Source organism: Rutidosis leptorrhynchoides, chromosome 5 (assembly GCF_046630445.1).
Source record: "Rutidosis leptorrhynchoides isolate AG116_Rl617_1_P2 chromosome 5, CSIRO_AGI_Rlap_v1, whole genome shotgun sequence".
In the NCBI taxonomy this organism is placed as follows: Eukaryota; Viridiplantae; Streptophyta; class Magnoliopsida; order Asterales; family Asteraceae; genus Rutidosis; species Rutidosis leptorrhynchoides.
The window spans coordinates 461,202,384-461,230,022 of NC_092337.1; the positions used below are offsets into that span (position 1 = coordinate 461,202,384).

At 36.4% G+C, this 27,639-nt stretch overlaps 1 protein-coding gene across 1 annotated transcript; it reads right to left on the minus strand.

The window, feature by feature from the left end:
• Positions 1-3,239: 3,239 nt before the first annotated feature.
• LOC139847275 (uncharacterized) lies at positions 3,240-26,670 on the minus strand. The gene is made up of 10 exons (XM_071836946.1): positions 26,662-26,670; positions 26,295-26,374; positions 25,030-25,105; positions 24,800-24,890; positions 8,988-9,235; positions 6,415-6,501; positions 6,029-6,108; positions 5,428-5,729; positions 4,186-4,286; positions 3,240-3,578 (listed from the first exon to the last, which is right to left on the minus strand). The coding sequence occupies exons 2-5, from the start codon at positions 26,310-26,312 to the stop codon at positions 9,106-9,108; spliced, it is 315 nt and encodes a 104-aa protein (XP_071693047.1). The 5' UTR covers positions 26,313-26,374; positions 26,662-26,670; the 3' UTR covers positions 3,240-3,578; positions 4,186-4,286; positions 5,428-5,729; positions 6,029-6,108; positions 6,415-6,501; positions 8,988-9,105.
• Between the last annotated feature and the right edge of the window lie 969 nt (positions 26,671-27,639).

Genomic DNA, 27,639 nt, shown 5'->3' on the forward strand with positions numbered 1-27,639 from the left:
AGCAAACGTATCCACTTAGATTCAATTCCCTAGGCTAGGATTGCTCGTTTAAACCCGTTAATTAAACAATTACAAAGATGTGACACAGTATTTATCTGTCGATTCCTACAGTTTAAGACTAGCAACCTAAGTATAACTGTCGTTAACCTAGAGTTACTAACAAATTCACAATGATATTACTCAAGATTATAATCTAACTTAGGTTGGTTTGGTGTCCCTTACAACCTCACAATTATTGCAACTAATTTCAAGCTCAACCACTATACGATTAATTTTATTATCGGTGTCCCTCATAAAATCTCACGTATTTCTAAATTATTCACGTTCAATAATCTAGTAAAAGCTATTAATCAATTTAACTGTCGTTAGTTAATCAATAACTTCCGTGATCTAACAATCAATAAGCTTTAATAACGGTGGATCTTAGCTAGACATAAAATTATGCAATTTTAATTAATTGTTGTTAACCAAAAGATCGCAATCCATCACCTAGGTTCATGCATCTAAGCGAATACTAAATATTTAGCTACTCATGGTAAAGCAAATAACAAATAAATAAGAAGAACAAATAAGCATGAACATTGAATTAATTAAAAGCAAATAAAGTAAATTTATAATTTATAATCAAAACTAACCAAGAATGATATTGTGGCTTAAACCCTTGTAAAATAATGAAGAAAGACAAAGAAATTTGTAAGTAAAGTTGCTGTAGGCTAATGTTCGGAAATAAAACTGCATGCCCTAAATTGGGGTAAAATTCGTCTATTTATAGAAGCTGGAAAAACAGCTGAAACCGACCCACGTAGCGATCCGCGACATCCCATCGCGATCCGCGATAACAACATCGCGATACGCGATGACCAGGACGCGACAAAGCCCATTGAAACGCGACAGAATGGTCAGAATGCCCTTTTTTCCATGTCGTGTTCTGATGCACTTCATCACGTATCATGATGACCAAAACGCGATAAACCTCATCCTGAAGCGATGGAAACTGATTTTTTCACCCGAGGCACGTTTATCTTCAACTCTAACTTCGTTTTGGCTATATCTTCAATAAAATCAACAATAATGAGCCAACGAACCATATCTTGACACTTTCTTCATTTTAAACTCAAATAACTCGATATCTTAATCAAAGTCTTCAAAATACTAGCAAATGGAACAAGATAACGCCCAAAATATATGTACGAAAATGGCGTTATCATAAATGTTTTTATTTTGGCGGGAAAACGCTCGAAGAAGTAATATATAACAATTATCGTGTTTTTCGAGCGTATGTTGAGGTTTTAGCTATTGTGGTTTAGATATTAGGGTTTAGATATTAGGGTTTAGAAATTTAGGGTTTAGGGTTTAGATTTAGGATTTAGATTGAGTTTTTAACACGAACGGTTTAAAGTTTAGGGTTTAGGGTAACCCAAAACACCAAACCCTAAACCCTAAACCCTAAACTCTAAATCGGGCTAAATTTTACTTCACAAAACATGAAGAAAAAAAACGTTCATATTCTTCATGAACAATATTATCTTGAATGTTATTTTTGTCAATCGTTTTCCCGCCTAAATAATAACATTCATCACGAAGTGTCTCTTCTAAATGTTCATATTTTCGTGTGATCTTGATGCCGGAAAAAAAAAATTCCAAAAAACGAAAAAAAAAAAAATTTGCTTCCCCCGATTGGTTACTTCCCCATTGATCCTGCCCATATATATATATATATATATATATATATATATATATATATATATATATATATATATATATATATATATATATATATATATACACACACACTACATATTATTAGGACTTGGGTTACGGCACCCACCATCACCCCCACATATTATGTTGTCATGGTGCACCTCGCTCCTGTATTCTTTACTTCTTTAGTACACTCGAATATGATCTTATTTAGACTACACACTGTGCATGGACAATGACCAATTTTGTTGTCCCACAACTTGGACAACATCCCTTGTGTTGTAGTTGTGGTGGATACCGTGGTCTAGTCATGTGGGCAAACCACATGCAACACAACATAACACAACGAACGTGATAAATTCTTATTGGCCAAAATATTTTAGTTTATTTACTCATTCAACTATCAATTTACTTTATCACATCACCCACAACATTGCACAACACCACAACAAAACATTTACCCGAGCGCCACCTCCGTCCCACAACAATGACATGTGATCATAAATTACCCACACATCACCACAATTACATTTACCACAACAAATGGTCTTAAATTTATCATTTGAAAAAAATGACTTGTAACAGTCGAAAAAAATATGTGAGTTTGATTCTAAAACACATAAAAATGTAACAAGACTTCACTCAATGATCCAAAACGAATCAAGGTTACTAAGACCCTTCCTTTCATTCGACTTTGTTCAGGTTATAAGCTATACAAACTATCATGTTATTTGTCTACTTTATTTATTGCCTTCATCTTTGGCCAAGTTATTTGATGAGCTAAGGATATTGAAAAAATGAACATTATATTGGCCGTCATCAACTCAGAATGAATGCAAGTAAGCTCCAACCATGAGCAGGTATTTCATTTCATTTCATTCTATTCAATCATAAACCAAAATAAAATGCAAACGTTTCACCACAAAAGCAGAAGCAGATATTATTATTAGTAGTAAAATATAAAGTTACTAGATTTATGAGCCCGTGCGTTGCACGGGGACTCATCCGTAAACATTATTGGTTTTTAAACTTATATATAAAATAACGATATTATAGAAAAAAATGTCAAAAATACTGTTGTGGTTGAATTAGTAAAAATATGTTTTTGTAAATAACACACATTAGTAAAACTTTGATAAATTATAGTTTATACATAGATTGGTTACACAATATTAAGTTAGGAATTGTTGTAAACATGATTTGTTGCACGACGGCTCTATAAAATAGTATTCGAAAACATTAGTATTGGTAACCGATAAACTGTATGATAAAATTACAATGATGAAACCCTTCAATGTAAATTGTATTTGTATTGAAACCAAATGTATTGAAAATATCATTATTGTAAACGATATGAATGAATACAATTATAATGCAACAGTAAATTGTTTATAACCATTATTATCACGGTTCACGTACTCACCAATCAATACCCAACCTTGCTATAAATGCCAAAAACAAATAAGAAAACATACTTTGTCTAATATGATTTAATTAAAATGTAAAAAGTAAAAAAAAAAAAAAAAAAAAAAAAAAAAAAAAAAGTGGATCGAATTTGGCTCAATATCTACAAATGTTGTGATACTTCTTTGTCGACAACGTATACAGTGGACCTGGAAAAAAAGGGTCTAACTGGTTAAAAAAATGTCTCCTAAGTGTATTCAAAGGCCTAGACAATCGTGTTTCTACATAAATAAACTTTTGATAATATCGTATTTGAAGTTCATAACAGTTAAAATGATTTAGTATAAAATTACAAACAATAACCAAATAAATAAATATTTCTTACCACTCTTTAACCCATTCGGTGGTGATCGGGGGTTAGTGCAAGTGCTAATGTCCCAGATTCAACGTCTTCTCCACGATATTGAGCCAAACTAAAATTATAACAGACAACTGTGAATATATAACTAAAATTATCAAAATAGTGTTCAAGCAGAGAATAATTTGATATTTACCAATATAACTAATACATAGAATTTGTCTTATTTGTTATGAATAGGACTATTCAGTTTTTCACTTTTCACAAACCTAAACCCCTAACTTCCATTAAAATACAAATCGAACTCCCCACTTTATACCTTATTCTAAATTATTATTTATCCCATCACTAACACCAAAAATACTGAATAATAACACCCACCACGCTTTACTGACTTGTACACTACTCTCAAACAGTAGGACCCACATAGGCCACTACTGTGCTACACTATTTTTTTTTTGTCTCCAGCGATAAAGGAAGCAACTTTCTTAAAAGGAACAACCATTCAATGCTACCAAAAGATGTCGAAAAACATTTTTTTTACAAAATAGATCAACTAACTTTAACGCTAAAAGAAACAACTTTCACAAAATGTCGAAATTTTTTTTTTTTTTACAAAATAGATCAAGACTTTTTTTAACTCGCATTCAAAACGAAATTCCCGACGCGAAGCGAGAGCTCCATAACTAGTTAGAGGTAAAAAGAGAAAAAGGTAACTTTACATTTAATAAGTCACCACTAAGGACACAAGTTCCATAAACCGATACCATGACTTGAACCCGTTAAATGCAACAGCAAAGCAGCGCAATTCCAAAAAATCCATCTAGCACAGGATTTGAGAACACTGGAAAAACATTTAATATAAAAACAAACCACAATTAAAGATCAATTTTAGAGTAGAATGAAGGTGAGCATATATACCACATACATTTGACAAGTATGATCACATTAGCATGTAAACATAATCCTTACAAACTTCGAAGACACACAATCAGTAGCGATTCGAGGAGTATAATTCAATGGGTCCCAAATAACAATTCCAGTACTAATTATTAATTATATTTGAATGTTATTATAGTGGTAGTTTACCTTAGAAAAACTACAAATACGAATAATATATGGGGTCCGAGTAGTTAAATTTAGTGGTGTCCTATAAAATTTAAAAGAAAAACTCTAAATTTGAAAAAAAATATGGGAACCTGCAGATAAATTTAATGGTGTCCTATACAATTTAAAAAGTATTTTTTTACCAATATATTTTAAAATAGTGGTGTCCCGTGACCCAACGGGATTGCAAGTAACTTGAATTTCTAAAATTACTTTTAACAGATTTGAATGTTCACTACTGATCTTAAATGGGTCAAAGTTGCCCATGTATTCAAAACAAGTATTCGGGTCGGCCCTCTTCGCTGGGCCCAAAATCGCTAGCCTGGAAGGAAAGGAAAAAAAAAAAAACCACCCCCTGCAAGAATCGAACGTGCACCCATCTGGAAACAGTAAAGGCCACCAAGCCACCCAGCCACTTATGTCTTTGTGTTATTATTTTACAGTATTTAATATATATCCCTTAAAATTAGAGGGTTGAGCAAAATTAAAAAGGTACTCAAAAGGGGGTGAAATTTAACATAATGTAAAGACCGGGGTGTAAGGTGACAAAATTGCAAAAAACTTTCAAATGAATAGTGCAATTTTCTTGTCTTTTTGTGTTTTACAAATGAATCTATGTATTATACCCACAACTCATTTTCAATAACATGAAAACCTATTAATACACTTAATATGAAACATCATTTTACTATTTTTTGTTTAATAAGCTGAAGGTACATTTTTAGTATTTGATCAATAATGATCACAATCACTACTACCTTCAACCAAAATTATCTTAAAATTTTTTGAATTACAAAAATAATATTGCCCAAGTATATTTTACTAATGTAGGTAATAACTAACTGAAATATACTTACTTTGCAGCCATGGGTTTTTAAGAACATATCAAGAGCCTGCACATTTGTTTGATATATCAGGTGACATCAGTAAATAATTACGGAGTACTAAAGAAGAGGCTTACATAATGTTTAAAGAGAAATCAATATAGATATAGAAAATCCAAAAGTAGATAGCATCACCTCTGTACACTCCTAACAGTCTTGAATGTACATCCACATGTATATCTTTTTAGATCATGTAGATAGTGAGTAGTCGTTCAAATGTACTGATGATTAAGATGTACAGATAACAACTGGAATGATATTTAAGAACCTCAATGCTATTTTATTCATTACAAAGCAAAATTTATTAGTGTGATGATAATTAAGTCATACATTATATCCGAATTTGACCCATTTGAAAGTGAGTAATTTAGAAAAAAGTTAAATTCCACAGCCACGAACACCAATGGAGCTTATGGATATTATATTAGTATCACTAAATGCATATTCAAACATGAACCACATGCTATTAAGATAATCATGTACCTCAAAAGAGCACTCTTCGACTCAAAAATCGCGTCGACATAGTAATACACTCGAGGGTCGTAACTCAATAGCGAAAGTTGAGTGTCATCACCTTCATAATCCAATCTGCCTTCTACTGGTCCATAAGACCACAGTTAACATTGTGAAGACCACTCACATCATAGAACATACCTAATACATACAACAAAGAATATTATTTTCTTCCTATTTGAGTACGTGTAGAAAGACATGTTTGCAAGTAAACCAATTCCAATCTATACAAAATAAGGATTGTTATCATCACTACGATAATACGAAGACAAGAAGAATAAAACATACATGTATACAGGTACATACATGTATACAGATACATACCAAAAAACAGTACATGATATACATTTAAACAAAACCTAATATTATTACCAAAATAAAATAAGATTAATTGTATTCAACCTTTGAAAACATGTGGGTTGCTGATAATACAAACATAAAATGTACCTGAATCTCCCTACGTTAGCCTCTAACAATTCCATAAATTATCTCAGCGTAATGATCATTTAGGTAACCTTACTTCTTCAATCTTCCCTGTCAAGCATACCAAATGATTTTCAGATAATTACCACAAGATCCAAAACCCTCAGACTATAGTTTGATATACAATACAAGTAAACTATAAAGTAGATACGCTACTGCCAAGTGTGAGTTAATCGTATCACTTTTAAGTTTCATATAATCTCACTGGAAGCTTATATAAGATACATAAAAACACTCAAATACAAATGCTACTCACTTTAATCACCAATCTCTAAGTGGGGCTGCAACAAAAATAAAAAAAAAAAATAATTAAACAAAAAGTTTGAAGAATAAAATAACTAATGAACCTAACAAATGGGAACCAAAGCTGGAATATATCTAAACTTGAGCAACAGGTAACAGAATTATAAAGTACATTTTCATCCAGTCAAGAAAACTATTAATTCACTTCATTTCGAAATAATTAAGTAGCTAGCTGATTTAGCTTGCCTTAACCGACGATTAGACTATAACTGTGACAACATGGTTTTTGCATGTTTAGCACATTAATTATATATAAAACGTAAAGGGTGTGCTTGCAAACCGAGTTTTCAAGTGGGGTTCTTTTGATTACATTGTTATGTGCATCGATGAAGAGTATTTAAACAAGATTTGTTCTGATCATCCTGTTAAGGATGGTTTAATCTCTATTTCACCTTTTTCCTCTCGAGCCGATAGATTTTTCCGGTTTACTTGGATTGAAATTTCCGGTATCCCGGCAAATTTGTTTTCGGAAAGTAACATTAAAGAATTGGCTGCGGGTTTTGGTAAAGTCCTTTGTGTCGCTCGTGCATCGGTCGAGATGAAACAAATGGGAACAGCCTATTCGTTTATGGAAATGGATAGCCCTTGTTTGTTAGTCGATGTTATTAAGGAAATAAGAAATAACTTGGGGTCGGATTCATTTTTTATTCGTGTTAGCGAAGTCGACCCTAACGATTGCTCTCGTGTGTTTAATGATGATGTCCCATCGGCGGTTTTGGCTAATTCTAACCGCGCTATTTGCGATGGTGATGTAATAGCCGAGGGTGATAATCTCTTTGGTTCCGTTCGTGGATATACCGCTAATGATCGGGTTGTTGACAATGTTCCTTATCCCGTTAATTTGGAACGGGTCACTCAAAACGTTAATCGAGAGATGGCTGATGGCAACAACCTCGTGAATGAGGACTCTTCAGCCCCTGTTTCAGATACAATTGTGCATGGTGATACTTCTGCCGCCGAGTGTGAAACGGTTTTTGAATTGCCTGACCCCGACCTTTTGCAAGATTCGCATCCTGCTCAAACGAATTCCGCTCCTGTTGATACTCGTGGGCCTTTCCCGTGCTTAGGTAAAATATGTGAAAAAAAATGTTCACGGGCCTGGAAGTTTTGTTTTGATCATAACGTTGTTTTTGAATGTTTGTCTCGTAAAGGTAATTCTGGTTCGGTTAATAAGTTCGATTGTTTGTGTGGTAAAGTTTGTTTCAATGGTTGTAATTCACAACCTCTTGATTCTGTCATTGAGGATAACCCTAAAGTGGTTTCTGAATCGGATCGTAATGTCATGTTGTCGGGTTCAAAGTCACCATATAGGGAGTTGCTTGTGGGTACTGTCCCAATTTGTACCCCAGTTGTTGATTTGGACAACGTACTTGAGGTTGATTGTGAGGTGGCTAATCCACCTGTTGTGTTACATGGATCTTCTTCTTCGATGGGTTTGAATGGTTTGGATTCTTCCGAATCAATCCCGATGGAGGATTGTGATAAAAGTAGTACGGTTGATTTTGAGACGGTTGCATCCAAATTTGGTAAACCTTATGCTAGTTCGGTTATATTACCCTCGGTTTCATATACGGATGAGGACTTTTCGGGGCCGGTTAATTCTTACGCCGAATTTTATACTTTGATGACTAATTTGGCGGCCGAAACTGTTAATGGTGATGACATTCCCACCTCTTCCGGTGTAACCTCTTCGAAGGTGACTAGATTAAAGGCTCTGAAAAGAAGACATCGGGTTCAAGGTGAGGAAAGGGAGAAGTTTGGTGAATTTATTAAGGACGCTTGATCTCTTTCTTTCCTTTGTAAGGTAGATGGGTTGTGGTGAAGATGGTTTTTATTCGTTTGGTCTACGTTCGATTGCCTTCCATTTTTATTTTGGCCTTTTGTTGATGTATCCCTTGTTTATTTTAGGTTGTTGCGAGCTTAGTTTAGGTTTATTTGGGCTCGGTTTTTTTTTTTTTGGTTGTAAGTTTCTTGTGAGTCTTCAATTTTGTTGAAGCACTCATTTGTTTAATTCAAGTTTCCGTTTTTTCGCCGAAAAAAAAATATAAATAAAATAAAATAAAATAAAATATAAAACGTAAAGAATAAAGATGTATGGTGGATCATACATCTAATTTATCGTACCGCTGGAAATGAAAGGATCCTTTTGACCTCCTACCCAACCCGCCCATTTTGTCACCTCTAATTTATCGTACCGCTGGAAATGAAAGGATCCTTTTGAGTAAATAACTTACAATAGGTGCAGCAGTGGCCACGCTTCTTAGTTGTTGAAACGAATCTGCCCCACTGTAAATGCATATGTTTCTCAAAATCCTCGCTTTATATATGCGGAATAACGTGTCATCCAAAGCATCAACGAAATTTTTTCGTCCTTGAAAATTGTATAACCAATATAACACATTGTTTATCAGAAGCTTTGTTCATATAATCTAGAAAATTCACCATGAATTGACCCCACCATGTGCAAGGCAACACCACAGCACTATGAATAAGAAATAAATAATGAATTAAAAATTGGATAATAGACCACCATATAAATCTAAGTTGTAGACGATCTAGGACCTTAGATTAAACGTTATACCTAGATTAAAGGCGGAAAACAATAAACTAGGATGACTCGAATACGAGTTTCACTTTGGGATCAATCTTACCAACGAAATATTGATAGAATCGACGCCTAGATGATTGTATTCGGTTGGGGTTTGGTCTGGGACAATGGTAACAGCGAAATACGACGGCTAGAGGGTGTAGGGTGTGTAAACTAACAATGTAACCCAACACCCGTATTTATATAAAGTTACAGCGACCATCGGCCGGTGGTCTCTGACCTACGGCCGATGGTGATAGTCCCTCGACCGATGGTCTCTACCATCGGTCGATGGTCTGAGCTGCCAACCAAACAGCTCGAACCATTTTACGTCATTGCTTAATCAATTCAAACACACAGTATCAATGACAATGTTTATACACGACTGAAATGTAAACGATAATACAAATAGAACTTATTACATCATAGAACTCGGGATTATGCACCAACAAACTCCCCCTAAGACCTAGTTCTATATCAAAAGTCTTCAGTCGTCATCCAACTCATTCGTTCCGTTCGATTACCATGTTGTTCAAGTAGCACAGCTTAGCTACTTTCACATACTGTTCAGCCTGCACCGTGTTCTCTCGTCGATAGAGCATACGATTATAATACAACGTGAAAATATCAGTCTCGGTACAGTTTCTTAACCAAATTGGATCCAACACACGAATGCACTCAATATCATCCTCTTTCATCTTATCCAAAACTATCACAGCTTCTTCAGAACGATCATCGTAAAACCACCATCTGAACCTCTGACTCCAATTTTACGGCAATTTCCTCAATGGTACCTTTTTCATCGTCTTTGCCCGCTTGTACTTTACAATTCTTCGAGATTCACCAGTTCTAGGATTAACCTTGTAACTGATCCTAGGAAACTGTGGCCTAAAACCTTCCCAAGTCTTCGAATTAAATGCAATTCGAATCTTCTTCACCAGCAACGAAGATCGATCGTTCATTCCACAATACAGCATTCTTAACCTGGCAATCTGCATTAGTTCAAATTACGGTAGTGACTTGAATTCGTGACCATGTTTGAAATAATTAACGCCAAACTCTCACTTAACTGCAAACATGTTGAATTCTTCAATGTAAGCCCAGGCAAGAATTCTTCCTTTTGCACTCTTTCTCAGATTAATCATCTTCAAATACTTCGGCTCAAGCTTCGGTTTCTCACAATACTTTCTAATCCTCAAGATATCTCTCCAACCAGCTTCCAACTTCTCAACTGATTTATCATTATATTTAACAGGCAAGAAACCTTCAGGCAAAACTTCAGTTCTTTCTTTCTCTTTACATCTTCTGTTCGAAATCTCATCATCAGTCTTAAACAATTCATCAAAACCAGGAAGATCTTCATTCTTATCATTTTGATATGTAGGAAAATCTTCATGAGTAACATCCTCAACTAAATCATATACATCTCTATCGCTAAAACCCTATGTAACCTCAGGGCCAAAAGAATCATCCTCAGATGGAGAATCGTCGGACTGTGCGTCAGCAGCTTTAGCTTCCTCTTGCTCTAGACGCACCAGTTCGTCCAACTCTTCTCTAGAGAGGTTGTGAGGGATCTCTCCATCTTCGAGTTCATCATAAACAACAGAATGCTTGAGCTCATCCTGTTTAGAAAAGAAATCACTAAAACTATAATCAATTTTAAGAGGAATTACTGACAGTGATGTAGCTTTGGAGGAACCAGGAGCCTCCACCGTTCGGTTATCAGTCTCATCCTCAGGTATCTCAACCAGATCAAACTTCTCTTCCCACGCAGTCATCTTAGCAAGAGCTGATGCAGCCAACTCATTAGCTTGAGAAGCTTCTCTTTTTGCATCAGTTAATAACAACGATTGATCACCAACTTTTCTTTGCAACAGGTCAACTTGCAACGATAGCCGTGTAACATCCTCAGACTTAACACGATTCTCCTCCTTCAGCTGCTCAATATTCTCATCCATTTCCTTCCTAATTCTCAAGTTATCAGCCATAGCTTGAACATATAAATCATTCAAATTGCGGAGAGTCGAGTAACTAACACCTCCTTCTGTTCCAGCATGAGTCGGAGCTCCCGGAGTAGGAGTAGAAATAGTCTCTTGGGAGACTTGTTGAACCACAGGTGGTGACTGTTGTGTTGATGGACGTTGCTGTTGTGAAGTTTGTTGTCCTTGAGTCTGTGGTGTCAGTGTCACCAGTTGAGTTCCAGCTGATTATCCACCAGCATCCTTATAAACCAGCTTGAACCTCCTTTTCAATTTCAGCTTTGTTGAGACCTGAGAACTCTCATATTCAACCATTCTCCTTTTTGATCCCCTTGAAGCTTCCTCAACACCAACATTAGGATTAACATCACCAATCTCATCAACTAATCCACCAGCACCTGACCCACCAGCAGCTTGAGTATTCACTGGTTGTTCCACTTCTTCATCACTATTCGCTACCTCAAAATCAGGCTCTCGATCAGATGAGCTATTTTCATTTCTCCACTTCTTCCCTGGAGGACACTGATAAGTTTCTTTCGCAAGATGACACACAAGCTTGCCATCATTAGCACTCTTCTTCTGATTCAGTCGATTGAAGGTAAGATCTGTCATATGCTTCAAATCAATGACATCTTTCTTCAATCTTGGCAAATCAACAGTTTGACGGTTGATCATAATTTGTAAGAACCTCGGATAAATCAGATATAACTTGCTCGTCACATTCTCCACCAGTAGATCAAAGATAACCCCCGAGAAATTGAAATCGGCTTTCAAAACCAACGCAGCAAACATTCCTTGATAGATCTCGCTCAGTTCATCAAACCCTCCTTGTAACGGACTTAAAAACCTCAGCACAACAAGCAACAAATATCTATACGGAGGAGTGAATCCACTTCTTTTAATCGTTGCTCTCGTGATATCACTAGTATATTTGCATCTTAACACACATCCAGTAATCTTTGTCTTTGACAACTTCTTCGGCATGTTCTCATCATCCTCGAACAAGAAAGTGTTTCGAATCGTATCTTCAGATATTTTAATCTCCTAACCACAAACAGTACTTACAATAACCTTCCTGTCATCTACGGTCTCAACCCTTGCATGTTCCCAGAACTCTCTCTGATGTGAGTAATATGTCGTACAGGGCATAGAGATAGCTGCAAATACTCTTGAACGTTTCAAAAACTCGATTATGCCCCTGTATTTACCAGCATTAGGATCTTTCTCATTTAGACACGCAGTAAGATTGGAACCACTGTTAGCTTTCAACCCTGGAAGATCAATAGAAAGCGGACCCCCTGATGACTCAGTATCGGATTCATGTGCAACGTTTTCTGGATCAACTTGAACACCTGACATTATGAAAATAACTACAAACACAATTCAAATCAGCACAGAGTATTCATGACTTATTAGACAACACAGTGTGGTCATAACAGATTATACTACATCATTCAGTCTATAAGATCAAGATCACAATTACATGTCCGAAGTATGATTATTACAGACATAGAATAGTGTATCAATGCTAACAGACTAGCATCCTCAAATTACATACCAAGCTGGAAATACATAAGAACATAATCAAACACAGACACGAGAAAACAGAATCACCTATAATACAATGGGATTCTCTGGCACTAGCTTTTCCTCATATTGAACCATACCAAGTTTCTCAAACACATTATGCAATAAGGCTGCATACGGAAATGGTTCTTCCATCTCAAGAAAATCTTTCATCACATGAATGAGAAAGTGACCCATATTCACTTGAATACCCTCTAGTAGGCAATACAAAAGCAGAGCTTCAGTACCAGACAACAGATTATCTCCTTCTCTCCTAAAGTTCACATTACTTTTGATTATTCTCAAGTGTATCTCATGTTGTTGTAACACCTCATCATCACTAATCTCAACCCTACCAGCATTAACTACTTTCCCTGGCTTGCATAACCTTGCAACTATGTCAGACAGTTTGAATCTGTTGGGAATCTTTCGTAGATCTTTGCTAGGATATAGTATTTTAACCCAGTGAAAGGAACATTCAACAGGTTTGAGAATTCCTCTATGGTCCACTTATACTGTTGGTCAAATAAGCCTGAGTGGACAAATTTCTTCTTGCTATCTTCTAAGGCAACATTGGCATAAAATTCCCACAACAAATCAGGACAAAAGTAATCCTCAATGTTTAAGAAAGCTTGACATCCAATTTGTTCCCAAAGGCTATAGGTTTGTCGAGTCGCAATGACCTTTTGTTCCACTAAGATGGGTCGTGCACTAGCTAGAATTCTCCTACGGTCGATGTTAAACATCCATTGCCCAACAAAGGAACCACCTGACATTCTAATACAAACTACAAGCACTAGCATTAGATAGGCATAACAACAATTACCAGAGACCTAAAATTCATTCAAATTAAACACAAAACTGCACCATCGGTCCAATAAAGTGACCATCGGTCGATGGACTAGACCATCGGTCCGATGGTCTAGACCTACGGCAGTTGGTCTAAACACACCACCCATAATCCACCAACTGATCAACTTAGGACCTACGTCCGAGTGTAGAGTCCTACGGCCGAGTGTAAGACACCATCGGTCGAGGGTCAATGACCTTCGGCCGAGGGTAGTTCATCAGATCTGTTTTCCCAACTTTTTAAATCGATCAATCTGTTGTTTTTGGTTCGATTCCTGGTCACAATAGTGTCTAAAGAGGCCGATTAACACAAATACATCATCAATTTTAACATCTAATGGCCAAAAATCACTCGACTAGCAATTTATACCTCGAATCTAAAATTAACGATTTAAAACAAATGAAAACGAGTTAGATTACCTCGTTAATGGCGCTGGAATCACAAAGAAAAGATGCACAAAACTATCGGACAAATACTCCTTTCTCTTTCACTTGAAAATCGAAGGTAAAATCTCACAAATTGCACCAAGTAACTGACCCGATCGACTTCTGGTCTTTTTATACCCTGTCAGTGACCATCAGCCGATGGTCTAATCCTTCAGCCCGATGGTCCAGACACTCGGTCGAGTGGCCGAGTCCTTCGGCCGATGGTAATCACAGTCGGCCGGTGGTCTTGGCTTAGGAAAATTTAAAAACTTAACACTGTTCATACCCAAACTTTACCTTCTTTTTCATATTCACTCCCCCTGAGACTGATCTCCACAGTATAAATCAACACGCTTTGTTCCTTTAAGCTCTAATACAACTTATTTTCAACTTTAACGAAAAACATAGGATTCCTTTCACAGTAAACCTTTCCGAGAACTGAGTTGTTAAGCTTACTATATGAAACAGAAATCCACATGCTACTACCTTATGAATGCAAACAATCTCAGATATGCATGCATATGCAAATACACAAATCAAATTACTGTACAAGATCCAGTGTGTCATGATTAGCAATATTATAACAGACATATTCAGTAACATTTAACCTTTTAGATCTGCAACAAATCAACTTCTAACATCAGTTTCATTAAATAATAGCATAACAAGAGTATATGATGTTATCAGCATAGGAACAGGTAATACCACTTATCATGAATCACACTGCAAGGGGCACAACACATCTTTTTGTGAGTTGACATATCCAATTGATTAAATCTTTTGATTCGAGGATCAGAACTGAACTATATTGACATGTTATTCCACAGTTCATTCATTCATTTGATAAAGCATATACAAAACAACTTTCAAATATATCAGTAAACGTTTACCAACTTTCACTGTAGACTTCGATGATCACGTTATATTAATTACATTAACATTTTTCAATGTTAGATTTTGATCACGAAGTCAGTCCTCATTTGAGATCGCACGATGTTTCAGATAGAACAATTGAGCACAACATGTTGACGCTGTCCTCTTATCACATCAATGTACTTTCAATTTGATTGGACAGAACCATCTCACTATGTTTCTAGCAACCCTGTCAGCCATGAGCTTCTACCTTAAATTTACACTTTTCGTTTCAGATAACCTTGTGAATCTCAAATTTATTGCATACTTTGTTAAGGCGCATACCGGCCGCTATAAACCCCATACTTAAACGGAAATAGTATGATGTATGATGTTGGATGGATGGAAGTGATATATATATATATATATATATATATATATATATATATATATATATATATATTTGAGTGATGGAACGCTAAGATACCTTCCAGAAGATATTCTCTCTATCCAGGTCAATAGGTACAATTCCATACCACAGATAAAAGATGTAAAGTTCACTAAATGAGATGTGAACTGAATGATTTAAGTTCTCTATATCTGATGATTTGATTAATTTCTCCTCCTCGGATGTAGATAACTAAATCGTTCAAATAATTCTCTGATTGGAATATCTGTTGTCTCAGACGTCGATAACATAGGAATCGCTGAAGCTTTGTTCAATTCTTGATCCAGGATTCTCTTGCAGTTAGGTGGTGCGTCATGTTATTTACAACTTCAAATAAATAAACATAAACAAAACACATTTTTTTTTTGGATTTTCTGATGTTGCCTTTTCTCCATAAATGAAACAAACAAAATAAATAAATAAATACAACTATACATGATGATGATGATGCAACACTGTCTTCGACTTTAGTAGAAACTGCACTGAAAAACAGTCTTCTGATGCTGAAATCTAGAACCCAATGATGTTGCAAGATACAAATCATTCTGTGTCTGTGATACAAGACTGCACTTATCAACCCTTCAAGAGAAAACACCTCCCTTTGGGTACCCGATATGTATGTTGTAGAATTTCGGTCCAAGTAATAAAGGTAAATAGAAACAAGTATGCATCCTAGACAAAATATGCTCACCTTGGGGACTCACAAAATTATCCTTTGCTACCGAGTATAAATCGTAGTAGGGGAGACCTCAACCGTCTGTTGAGTTTCTGAACAATCATTTCTCAGTACACATCCAGTGATAAGTAGGTGACTACCCTCAATCGCTGTAAATCTTTCCATGATTTCTTCATCATGATATTTATGTTTTGTTAGTGAGATCATCTCTATCTAGAATTAGGCCAATAAAGTCCACTAACACATTATCAGTCATCCTGTATTAATTGTTTTTCACAACTTACATGTCAGTTCAGTATTGCAATCACTTCCCCATAAACATAATAAGCAACTCATTTTCAGGCTTTTCAATTTTTATTTATTTTTCATTTTTTTCAATTTTTATTTGTTTTTCTGGTTTTTCTGATTTTTATGGCTTTTTGATTTTCTCAGTACAAAAGCATAAAACCATCTAAAAACATAAGCAAACATGCAGAAATATTAGCAAAAACTAACCTATCATGCAAAAGAAAAGTAAACATGCAAATGATCTACAATCTACTATGCAAAGCTACACATATTATACACGTAGTTTTAAGTTCTTCACAACTCAGTCTCTTGGTTAGGTTCCTCTGTGTTAGGAATCTCTATTTCAGGAACCACGTCAGTAAGCAATTTAATACCTATTTCATTTAACAGAAAATCAAAGCGTGGTTTATCAAAAGCTTTCGTGAATAGATCAGCCCTTTGGGGTGTAGTGTCTATCTGCACTACATCTATCAACTTTTTCTCATGGCAATCTCTAATAAAATGGTATTTAATCCCTATATGTTTCGTTTTAGAATGATTTACGGGATTTTTAGTGACAGCCATGGCAGCAGTATTATCAACATAAATAGGAGTGTTAGAAATTTTCAAACCGCAGTCACGTAGTTGCTGTTGAATCCAGATGACTTGAGATGTACAGCTGGTCGCGGCAATGTATTCTGCTTCACAAGTGGACTGAGCCACGGCTGTCTGCTTCTTACACTGCCAGGTAACTAGTTTGCTTCCCAGAAATTAACAACCCCCAGATGTTAACTTAAAATCTTTCTTACAACCTCCATAGTCAGAATCACTATACGCTGTGAGATCAAAACCATCCTGACACGGATACCATAACCCTAAGCTCGGTGTATCTTTCAAATACCTCAGAATCTTCTTAACCACTAACATATGATGAACATTAGGATTCGCCTGATAATGGGCACACAGACAAACCGCAAATATGATATCTGGTCGAGAAGCTGTAAGATACATTAGAGAACCTATGATTGCCCTGTATAACGTTTGGTCCACTGAAGCACCCTCACAATCAGGTGATATCCCATGATTCACAGACAACGGAGTCTTAGCTGGTCTTTCTGCTTCCATTTGAAACCTCTTCAGAATATCAGCTACATACTTAGTTTGATGCAAAAAGATGCCTTTATCCGTCTGAGCTACCTGCAGACCTAAGAAAAACTTTATCGTTCCCATTGAACTCATTTTGAACTTCTGCTGCATGACCTTCTCAAACTCATCAACCATTCCCTGATCTGTTGACCCGAAGATAATATAATCAACATAAACCTGCACTAACATAAGATGTTGTCCCTTCTTCTTGATGAAAAGTGTTTGATCAATGACACCTCTCCTAAAATAGTTTTCAAGCATATAGTTGGACAACGTTGCATACCTTGCTCTCGGAGCTTGGTGAAGACCATAAAGTGCCTTTTCAAGTCGATAAATCTTTTCTGGGAAATGCGGGTCTTCGAAACTGGGTGGTTGTTCAACAAACACTCTTTCATTGATCTCTCCGTATAAAAATGCACTTTTAACATCCAGCTGAAAAACTTTAAATCCCATGAAGGATGCAAAGGCCAAGAAAATCCTAATAGCCTCCAGTCTCGCTACCGGAGCAAATACCTCATCATAGTCAATTTCAGGGATCTGTTGATATCCTTTCACCACCAATCTAACTTTGTTTCTGATAAAAATACCCTGTTCATCCTTCTTATTTTTCAACACCCATCGAAGACCATAGGGCACACAACCATGTGGTAGATTGACTAGCTTCCAAACCTTTAAATGTTTAAATTGTAACAGCTCCTCTTGCATTGCACTAACCCACTCGTCATACTTCAATGCCTCATAAGCATCTTTAGGTTCGATTTGACACACATAACATGAGTGAGCATGCACAAATATTCTTCCTGTCTTATTCAACGATGAATAAAAAGTTGTTACCACATTCGCACTCTCTGTCTGAACATCGTCTGCTACTGTTGAACTTACACTTGTCACGGGAACCTCTGATGTAGTCGGAACTCCAGATGTAGAAGCTTCATTAGACTTCGCTTGAGAAATACTAATGTGAGGAATGCCTCTTGAATCTACATAATAATCATCAAGACGTTTAAGTGGCAGAATAACACGATTGGATCTACGTACACCTCCTGCTTCAGTTGGCGATTCAGGCACTGTTATAATTGGTGGTTGATTATATAGAGGATTAAGATGTTCCTCTGTCAGTTGCGTTCGACTAACTTCCTCGTCATCTTCAAGCTCACTATCCTCATCTGTATATACTAAACCGTTCTCATTTGAATCAGAATTACCTCTAACACTCTGCGGACTTGGTTGCGAGCTAGAAACCGGATTCTGAACCTGCGTTGGAATAGTGATAACATTCTCTGAAGAGTTTTGAGAATCAAACAATATCTGAGTCAGGATTTCTTCATCTGTAGCATCTGGTGGAAGATTGAAGGAATCAAATAACTTATCATATTCAAACTGCCATGCGAACCCTTTACTAACACGAGGTGGAGCATTGCATTGAATATCGACCTGATACCGTTCTTCCACACACTTTGACTCAGTATTATACACTCTTTTGTTCGGATTCCCATATCTCAAGAAGATCCCAGAGACAACCTTTGAATTAAATTTTCCTCCAGCGTCTCGTACTAGAATAGTACAAGGAGCACCAAAGGGTTCAAAATGTTTAATGTTCGGTTTTCTCTTGTGCAATAGTTCATAATACATTTTACCATGTCTCTTAACCACTAGAACCCTGTTCATCACATAGCATGCAGTACTCACGGCTTCACCCCAGAAAACAATTGGAAGATATGAATCAGCTAGCATTGTTCTTGCGGTTTCAATTAGAGCCCTATTCTTCCTTTCAGCAACACCATTTGACTGTGGTGTATAAGCAGGACTGAACTGTTGTTGTATCCCTCTCTCATTGCAAAACAGCAACATCTGATTGTTCTTAAACTCTGTACCATTATCAGTACGAATCTTTCTAACCTTCAACTTATACAAACTTTCTAGCTTTAGAATCAAAACTTTAATATGCTCAAAAGTGTCTGACTTGTGTTTCAACATCACAACCCACGAGAAACGGGAATATTCATCTGTAACTACCAAGCAATAAGACTATCCGGTGAGAGTTTTACAGTTAACTGGACCAAATAGATCCATGTGCAACAATTCTAAAGGAATATTAACTGAATGATGTTTCTTGGTAGTATGTGACTTTTTAGTCTGTTTCCCTTGCTTACACGGAAGACAACCTTCAGGAATATGAAAACTCTTAACATTCACACCTTCAACTAATTCATTATGGACTAGATTATTCATCTTCCTTAGACTCAGATGACCCATACGCTTGTGCCAGATAATCGACTCCTGTTCAGTAGCCTTAGAAACGAAGGCCTGATGGCCTGTAGCTGCTTTAACATGAGCCTTACGCATATCAAGGATATAGAGATCCTTGCACCTTGGAGCCGTCATCAGAATCATGTCTTCCGGAATTACAAACTCTTTTCTCAAAATATAACAAAACTTATCATCAAAAGCAACAGTATACTTTTTGTCAGCAACTTGTGAAACTGAAAGCAGATTGTTCGACATCTGCTCTACATAATTAACTTTATCAAAGCTAACGTTCTCATTAGCAATAACACCTGAGCAGTAATAAATCCTCCTTCACTACCTGCAAAAGAAACTGGTCCTCCATCCACTGTTTTCACATTAGAAAGCAAAGACAAGTTCCCTGTCATGTGCCTGGATGCCCCACTATCAACAATCTAAGTACTGCAGCGTGGATTGTAGGCGACCTTCACATTAAAGTAAGAGGATTAGTTAGAAAGGGCCACCCATGCCCTAATGGCAGTGGGTTTCCCATCAACACCAACAACTGGCAACTCCACCCATTGTCCTTTAGATCCAGAAGGACCTTCAGGATTTTGAACACCCTTAACTTCTGATTTAGGTTTCCAAACTGTGTTATGCGGTAATGGTTTTCTATAGTAATCATTAGTTTGAAAAACTTTTGTTTCATTTATTTTCACAGAAGAAGATTTAAACACTGGTGAAGGTGATCTCCTATCAAAGTAACGATTTGTACTAAGATCAACCTCCCTTCGGGGTGTCTGTCGAATGGGTCTACAATTTACAGCCCTGTGTCCCAACATCCCACAATTGAAGCAGTTAACATTATCAAAATCATTAGAATGAAACCATTTGCATCTAATTGGTGAAAACTGTCTCCTAGGTGGTTCAGTATGTTGTCTAGTCGTAGAGGGTGACGAGACTTGTTGCTTAACAGTCTGTTGACGACCAGGCGTAACATACTTGGACACATTACCAGAATTGGAACTCTCACCCTTTGGTGGTTGTTCTACCTTAGGACCTGTTCCGTCTAACACTCCCTAACTAACAAAATTAGGTGACACTCCCTGAGTGTTCTTCTTCTTAATTTGTTTGGGTATCACAGTGCTCTTAGACTGATCCTTTTGACTTTCAGTCACCTTACTAGCATTAGCAGGGTTTTTCAGGATGGTAACCAGTTTAGTGACAAGCCTAAAAGGTTTGCTGTCTTTCTTAGTGTCGATATCAGTATCTGACTCTGTTTCATAGACAACATCTATAGGTTTCTGTGACTCAACCACCTTACTAGAACTCTTAACAGGTGTTTCCTTAGGCTTACCATATCTTGGTTCTACAACCGGACCCTTACATTTCTCAACTGGTTTGTTAATATACTCACCCATAAGTGGTGGGGCAACCTGGTCATAACCTAAACCCTGCTGGTTAGGATGATTAAGAGTCGGTTTCACATAAGACATCCTCTGCCAATTGCCAATCCTAGCTTTCTCAGATTCATATTTCAACTTAAAGGAATCCTTTTCTGCCTTAAGAGTCTCTATCTGTCCCAAATACATAGTGATCACTTTTCCATCATCTATAACAGTTGATTTTAAGTGACCAACCTGATTTTCTAAAGACTTAATCTCATTAACATAGTCTTTCTGTTTATTAAGGTAGAAAAGTGCATCCTCATAGTTCTTTTTATTAGTCTGATTCTCTAAACTTAGGCTCTTAAGGTCAATTCTAAGCTTAGGGTAGGTCTCACATGTAACAGATATCTCATTAAGCTTAGTGATAATACATTCAAGCCTCTCAATTTCCTGTTCATAACCAATGCATTTAGAACAATTAGAAACTGAGTCATTTCACACCTTCTCATTACCAGACGTGTTAGCCATGAATGCATAGTCATTTCTTCCAACCTGAGAATCTGCATCTGATTCTGATTCGGACTCTGAGCTCGTACTATCTGAGTAATCAGCCTCATGACCTCCTTTACCTTCACCTTGAACTGAACAAACTGGACTCTGAACCGTAACGATCTTCTCATCACCACTCTTAAGATCACAGTTGAGCAAATGTTCCAGCTCTTTCCTGAACCAAGTACCAACATGACAACTCATCCCTTCTTCTTCATCAGACGAATCAGTAGTAAACTCAAGATCTGATAAGTCTTTAGCTTTGCGAAACTTATCATACAACTGATCTTTAATCCTCTTCGTGAAGCAGAATTTCATAAGCTCTTCTGCTCTCTTCAACCTTGCATCACATTTGCACACATAACATGTGCAATTCGGATTATCCTTACCAGTACAACCTGCATTTTTCCGAACAATTCTCTCTTCTTCAATTTCAGCTTCACTTTTACCTACAAACACAATGTTAGCTTTCTGTGTATCTACCGAGATAGACCAGTCACATACTTCATCAGCATACGTTGTAGTTAAAGCCTTAGATTGAACAGAACCCGAAGATTCTTTCTCTACAATTACATGTTGTGGAGTAACTGAGATGGTTGTATTGTGAAAAGGATCATGAAAACCGGGATTGGGTGGTCTCGTGCAAGTTTTCTTAAAGTGACCATATTCATCACAATTGTAGCACCTAACCTTTAACATATCAAAACCAAACTTCGAATCGCGATTTAAACTCAACGACCTTTGTCCTGTTCTCTTCAAGTACTTTGTCACACGTCTCACAGTGCTACCCATACAGTAGAGTATATCCATCCTCTCAAGCTTGTCCTCATCAATCTGATCATAGTCTTCGTTTTCAAGATGACTATTAAGCACTTGTCCACTAATCATATTGTTGTATGAGTTAACAACGATAGCTGCCAAAGCCATATCGTCCTGAATAGATTCGATAGATCTCTTCTTGATATTCTCAGTTTGAAACACAGGAGTCTGAGTCTGTTGAATCGGAGAAGCTTCAATCATCTTAATGGTAGAATTCTGAGCTTGTAATTTAGCATTAAAGTAGCCGGACTGAGACGATGGTGCAGACATTTGTGAAGCATTGGCTGTTATGTATGATGTCTGTAGTGGAGCATGAGTACCAGAAGATGTCCCAATAGTGGATGCAGCAGCAGCTATAGAACCAAGTCTCTTTCTCTTTGCTTCAACCTGAATGTCCTTCTCCATCAACTTCGATGTAAAAGCTGTCAGTGTTAACGTACGACCTGATGAACTGTACCTGTTCTGAATCTTTTCTATCTCATAATCCCACTTTTCTGGAAGACCATCTTTCAACACCTTGACTGCCTTATCATCAGGCACCTCAATCCCATAGTCTGTCATCTCAGCAACCAATAACCGATATCTCTCCAAAGTTTGTCCTAGAGATTCTGATGGAAGAGCGGCAAACACCCTCCATTCATCCTTCAAAACCTTACCCTTAGTCGCACGATAAGTAGCTGTACCCTCTGTAGCAGATTGAAGAGCCAACCAGATAGTATACGAGGTTTTGTTTCTTTTCTTAAATTGTTGAAAAATCTCCTTTGACAAAGCTTGGGTTAGCTAAACATAACATCTACACTCAAGATTGTACTCTTCATGCTCTACAGGACTAAACTGTGTAGTTTCTTTGGGTTCCCCATCTGCTCCGCATGGCCATACATACGGATTCTCAATACATTCCCAAAGTCTAGAATCGACACCGTTTAAGTAAATAACAAACCTAACTTTCCAGTCCAAGAAGTCTTTAAGATTGTCGAGTCTAGGTACTTTATTTGATGAACCAGATTCACTTTCATTAAGTAATATTTTTTGTAGTCCAGGTGCAATTACTAACGCACTGTATTCATTTGTCACATGTTCGTTTGTGTCAGACATTTTAACTGATTGAGTATTAAATTAATGTAGTTATAAGATTCTGTCTCAAAAGAGGATCGGCCGAAGGACAAGACAATCGATCGGAGGTCTATGACAATCGGTCGGAGGTGTATGACTAACGGCCGATGGTGTTAACTTTGGAACTGAATCTTAGAATTAAGACCTTCGGTCGATGGAAGCTACTATCGGTCGATGGTAGTGGACAATCGGTCGAGGGTCAAGAGACGAACGGCCGATGGTAAAGACAAACGGTTATATGATATGACAAACTGTCCTCTGGTTCAATATGAGACGATCGGTCGATTGTGTCTAACGAACGGTCGAGGGTCGGGACGAACGGTCGATGGTCAAAGACGATCGGCCGAGGGTAGTTCTTACGAATGCTGGGCAGGAAAAACAAGGGTTTTCGCTAAAAATACAATTTTGATCGATTTTTAACGTTCTAGACTTAAATCAAACCGGTAGAAACCTAGATAATACACCAGAGACACAAAGAAACACAAAAACACGAGATTCAAACGTAAAAATATCAATTTTTAATCAAAAACCCATTTTGATCAAAAACCCTAAAAACTCAAACGATGAATTCGACTCAAAAACGTTTAGATCAACAAGCCTACGCTCTGATACCACTTTGTAGACGATCTAGGACCTTAGATTAAACGTTATACCTAGATTAAAGGCGGAAAACAATAAACTAAGATGATTCGAATACGAGTTTCACTTTGGGATCAATCTAACCAACGAAATATTGATAGAATCGACGCCTAGATGATTGTATTCGGTTGGGGTTTGGTCTGGGACAATGGTAACAGCGAAATACAGCGGTTAGAGGGTGTAGGGTGTGTAAACTAACAATGTAACACAACACCCGTATTTATATAAAGTTACAGCGACCATCGGCCGGTGGTCTCTGACCTACGGCCGATGGTGATAGTCCCTCGACCGACGGTCTCTACCATCGGTTGATGGTCTGAGCTGCCAACCAAACAGCTCGAACCATTTTACGTCATTGCTTAATCAATTCAAACACACAGTATCAATGACAATGTTTATACACGACTGAAATGTAAACGATAATACAAATAGAACTTATTACATCATAGAACTCGGAATTATGCACCAACATAAGTTATATAAGTTCGTAGAATATAAATAAGGAAAAAATATTACTCTAAGTCCTTCAAATCTAGATTCCTGTACTTATTCTTGAGTTCATCACCTTCACCAAACTTCTTTGCTTCACTGTAATTAAAACCCCTTCCTATCACATTTGCTAGTGGGTTAACACGGTAAATAACATATAACCTAATGATAAATATGATAGTTTTGATCGATAATAATTGTAATATATTATGATAAAAATATAACAACTACAGTTTATTATGTTTAAAAAATAATACCTGCAATTGCTCCTTCTGCTATTTGACTTGTTACCAAATCAGTGAAAGGAATGAACTTGATCCCATCTTGGCCAGTCTAGTCATTTACATCAATGTACATACAATCAAATCAAATGAAGCAAATTACCCTCAACACACAAATCTTAAATCATCATCATTAAAAATCAAAAATATATAAATAAGAACCTAACTAAACAAAATAAAAAGCCAAACTTTTTCAACATCAGATGATGATGCTTCAACTATTGATTTCTTTCAATACAACACATTTGCAATCTAGACCCTAATTTCAAGTTTTTATCTCTAGGTTCTACTTCCTGAATACATGAATAAAACAACACATTTGTGTCGGATCTATAAAAATGCATTTCTGTCATATCTACAAAACTGCATTTGTGACCCAGTTTGACCGAACAAAAAATCATGAACAAAACTTCTTGAATCGTCACCTAACCCGCCCACTTTGACACTACTATATAAACACAAGTTTGATTTGCAAACAGACATACAACAACAACAACAACAACAACAACAACAACGAAACCCAATACCACATGAGTGATGTATGGGGGAGGTGAGATGTACACAATCCTTCCCCTATCCGAGAAATAGAGGACCAGTCATTTCTCCCACAGAAAGTAGAGAAAGTCATCCCTCTCCTCATTCGACGGATAAAGAGATTGCTTCCGAGTAGACCTCCGGCCAAAAAGTAGGAATTTTTTTTTTAATAGTAAAATAAAATTAAAAATTAAAAATAAAAATAAAGATAAAATAAAAATAAAAATAAAAATAAAAAATAAATAATAGAAATAACCCAATACCACATGAGTGATGTATTTGCAAACAGACATATTAGTGCATTATGTGTATGTGTGCCTGAAGGTTAATATAATGATAATAATCTGTGATATTGAAAACCACAAAAATCGTTTTGGTCTTGATGATGAAAATATCGTATAAAAATTACAATATGGAAAATCACCAGATACGGAATTAAAATATGAACAAATTAGTAAAATAACGATTGTTAAACTTACAAAGATTTAAACATATGCAACTGGAAGGTAGTAATTTTCCATAAATTTGATCCAACATTAAAATCTGCTTTTTTTTTAGTGTTCATATGTTTTGTCCATAGCTTTACTTGTATCCTAAATTAGTTGAGTTTAAAGCAACATAAAGAAGCTTAACATGGTATTGATGAAAATGCCATACCAGTGTTATAAAGCTACAAACTGTAACAAATTCTTCATTCCATTTAATACCTCGTCAGCCTTCTTCATTCCATTTAATGATACCGTAGGTCTTAGCACACCATATCCACTGCCATAATAATTGCCTACAACTAACAAACCAAATATTATAGTTCATCCATCATTCGAACAACAAACATAGCAAAGTTTCTTACCCTCTTTCTACCACTCATGTTGCAGAGTAAGTAACCAACGTTAAACAAAAGTAACTATAAACAGGTGATCCACAACAGTATCACCAATGTCAACAACAACAGCCGCTAACGATCATAAAATAAACATGACAAAAAATACAGACTATTCGATTTCTAACAACATGCAAAGCTAAAAGGTAATAACACTTTAGAACTTAAAAATAAATTTATGAAGAAACACATACCTGAACAGATTACCGTCTTCAAACAAAAGTGTGTACAACATGTAACCAAAAAAAAAAAAAATCGAAAATCCAAAACAAACAACATTATCGCCCATCTTGACCATATTTTTTTTTTTTTATTACATACCGCAAGAGTAAGAATTATAAACACAATAATATAATGGAACTATCATGACAAGAAAGCAATATATGAAGATAATACCTTCAAGTCACATGTGTCATTTTCATGGTACTCACAACATCAAATTAAATAAACAGTTTCAATCTTGTGGCCTCAATTGCATATTCAACTTGAAACCTATAAGAGAATAAAATTGACGAGTAAGGAAATCCATTCTCAAAAATAAGGAAACCCAAACACGCATTTAGGGTAACACAAAATCAAGTATATCTAACTAAAAGAAACATAAATCACCTGATGTCAGAATGCGTAATTGAAGATCTGCAAAACCTCAAACATGTGACGATGATTATAATACGATCTTACAAACGTGATTCGAAGCGTACCTTTGATTCTATATGCACCTTTATGTTCTAATCTTCTGCTGTTGGTCGCCGAATACATGTGACGATGATGACCATGATGACAATAAGGATCGATCGCATCTATTTCAAATCGTAAAATTTGAAGTAATCGATTTAGTCTGATTGAATCGATCTGTTTCATCGATCTGTTGAATCGATCTGTTAATTCTGATTGAATTGATTTGTTCATAACCGATTGGATGATGAATGAAGGATTGAGATGTCGATTTGAAATTTGAAACCTAAAAAACTGAATACATCGATGAATTAGGGATGGTATTTGAGAGGATGAAAACCGCTCAGTGAAATATTAAAGACACGTGGCAGTCAATGAGCACGTTATAAAAACTTTAGGTTGAAAAAAATCCGATTTTTCTAAGGCTGCCATGTGTTCCGAAAAAGTAGGATGCAAGGAGATGGCACCACATAGGCTATCCATCCCTTGATTTATAT

Coding starts and splice junctions, on each gene's coding strand:
- LOC139847275 (XM_071836946.1), bottom strand. Junction 24,891..25,029: donor AGCAGAAGGAGCAATTGCAG/GTATTATTTTTT, acceptor CAAATGTGATAG/GAAGGGGTTTTAATTACAGT. Junction 9,236..24,799: donor CTAGATTTGAAGGACTTAGA/GTAATATTTTTT, acceptor TCTTATTCATAG/TGCTGTGGTGTTGCCTTGCA.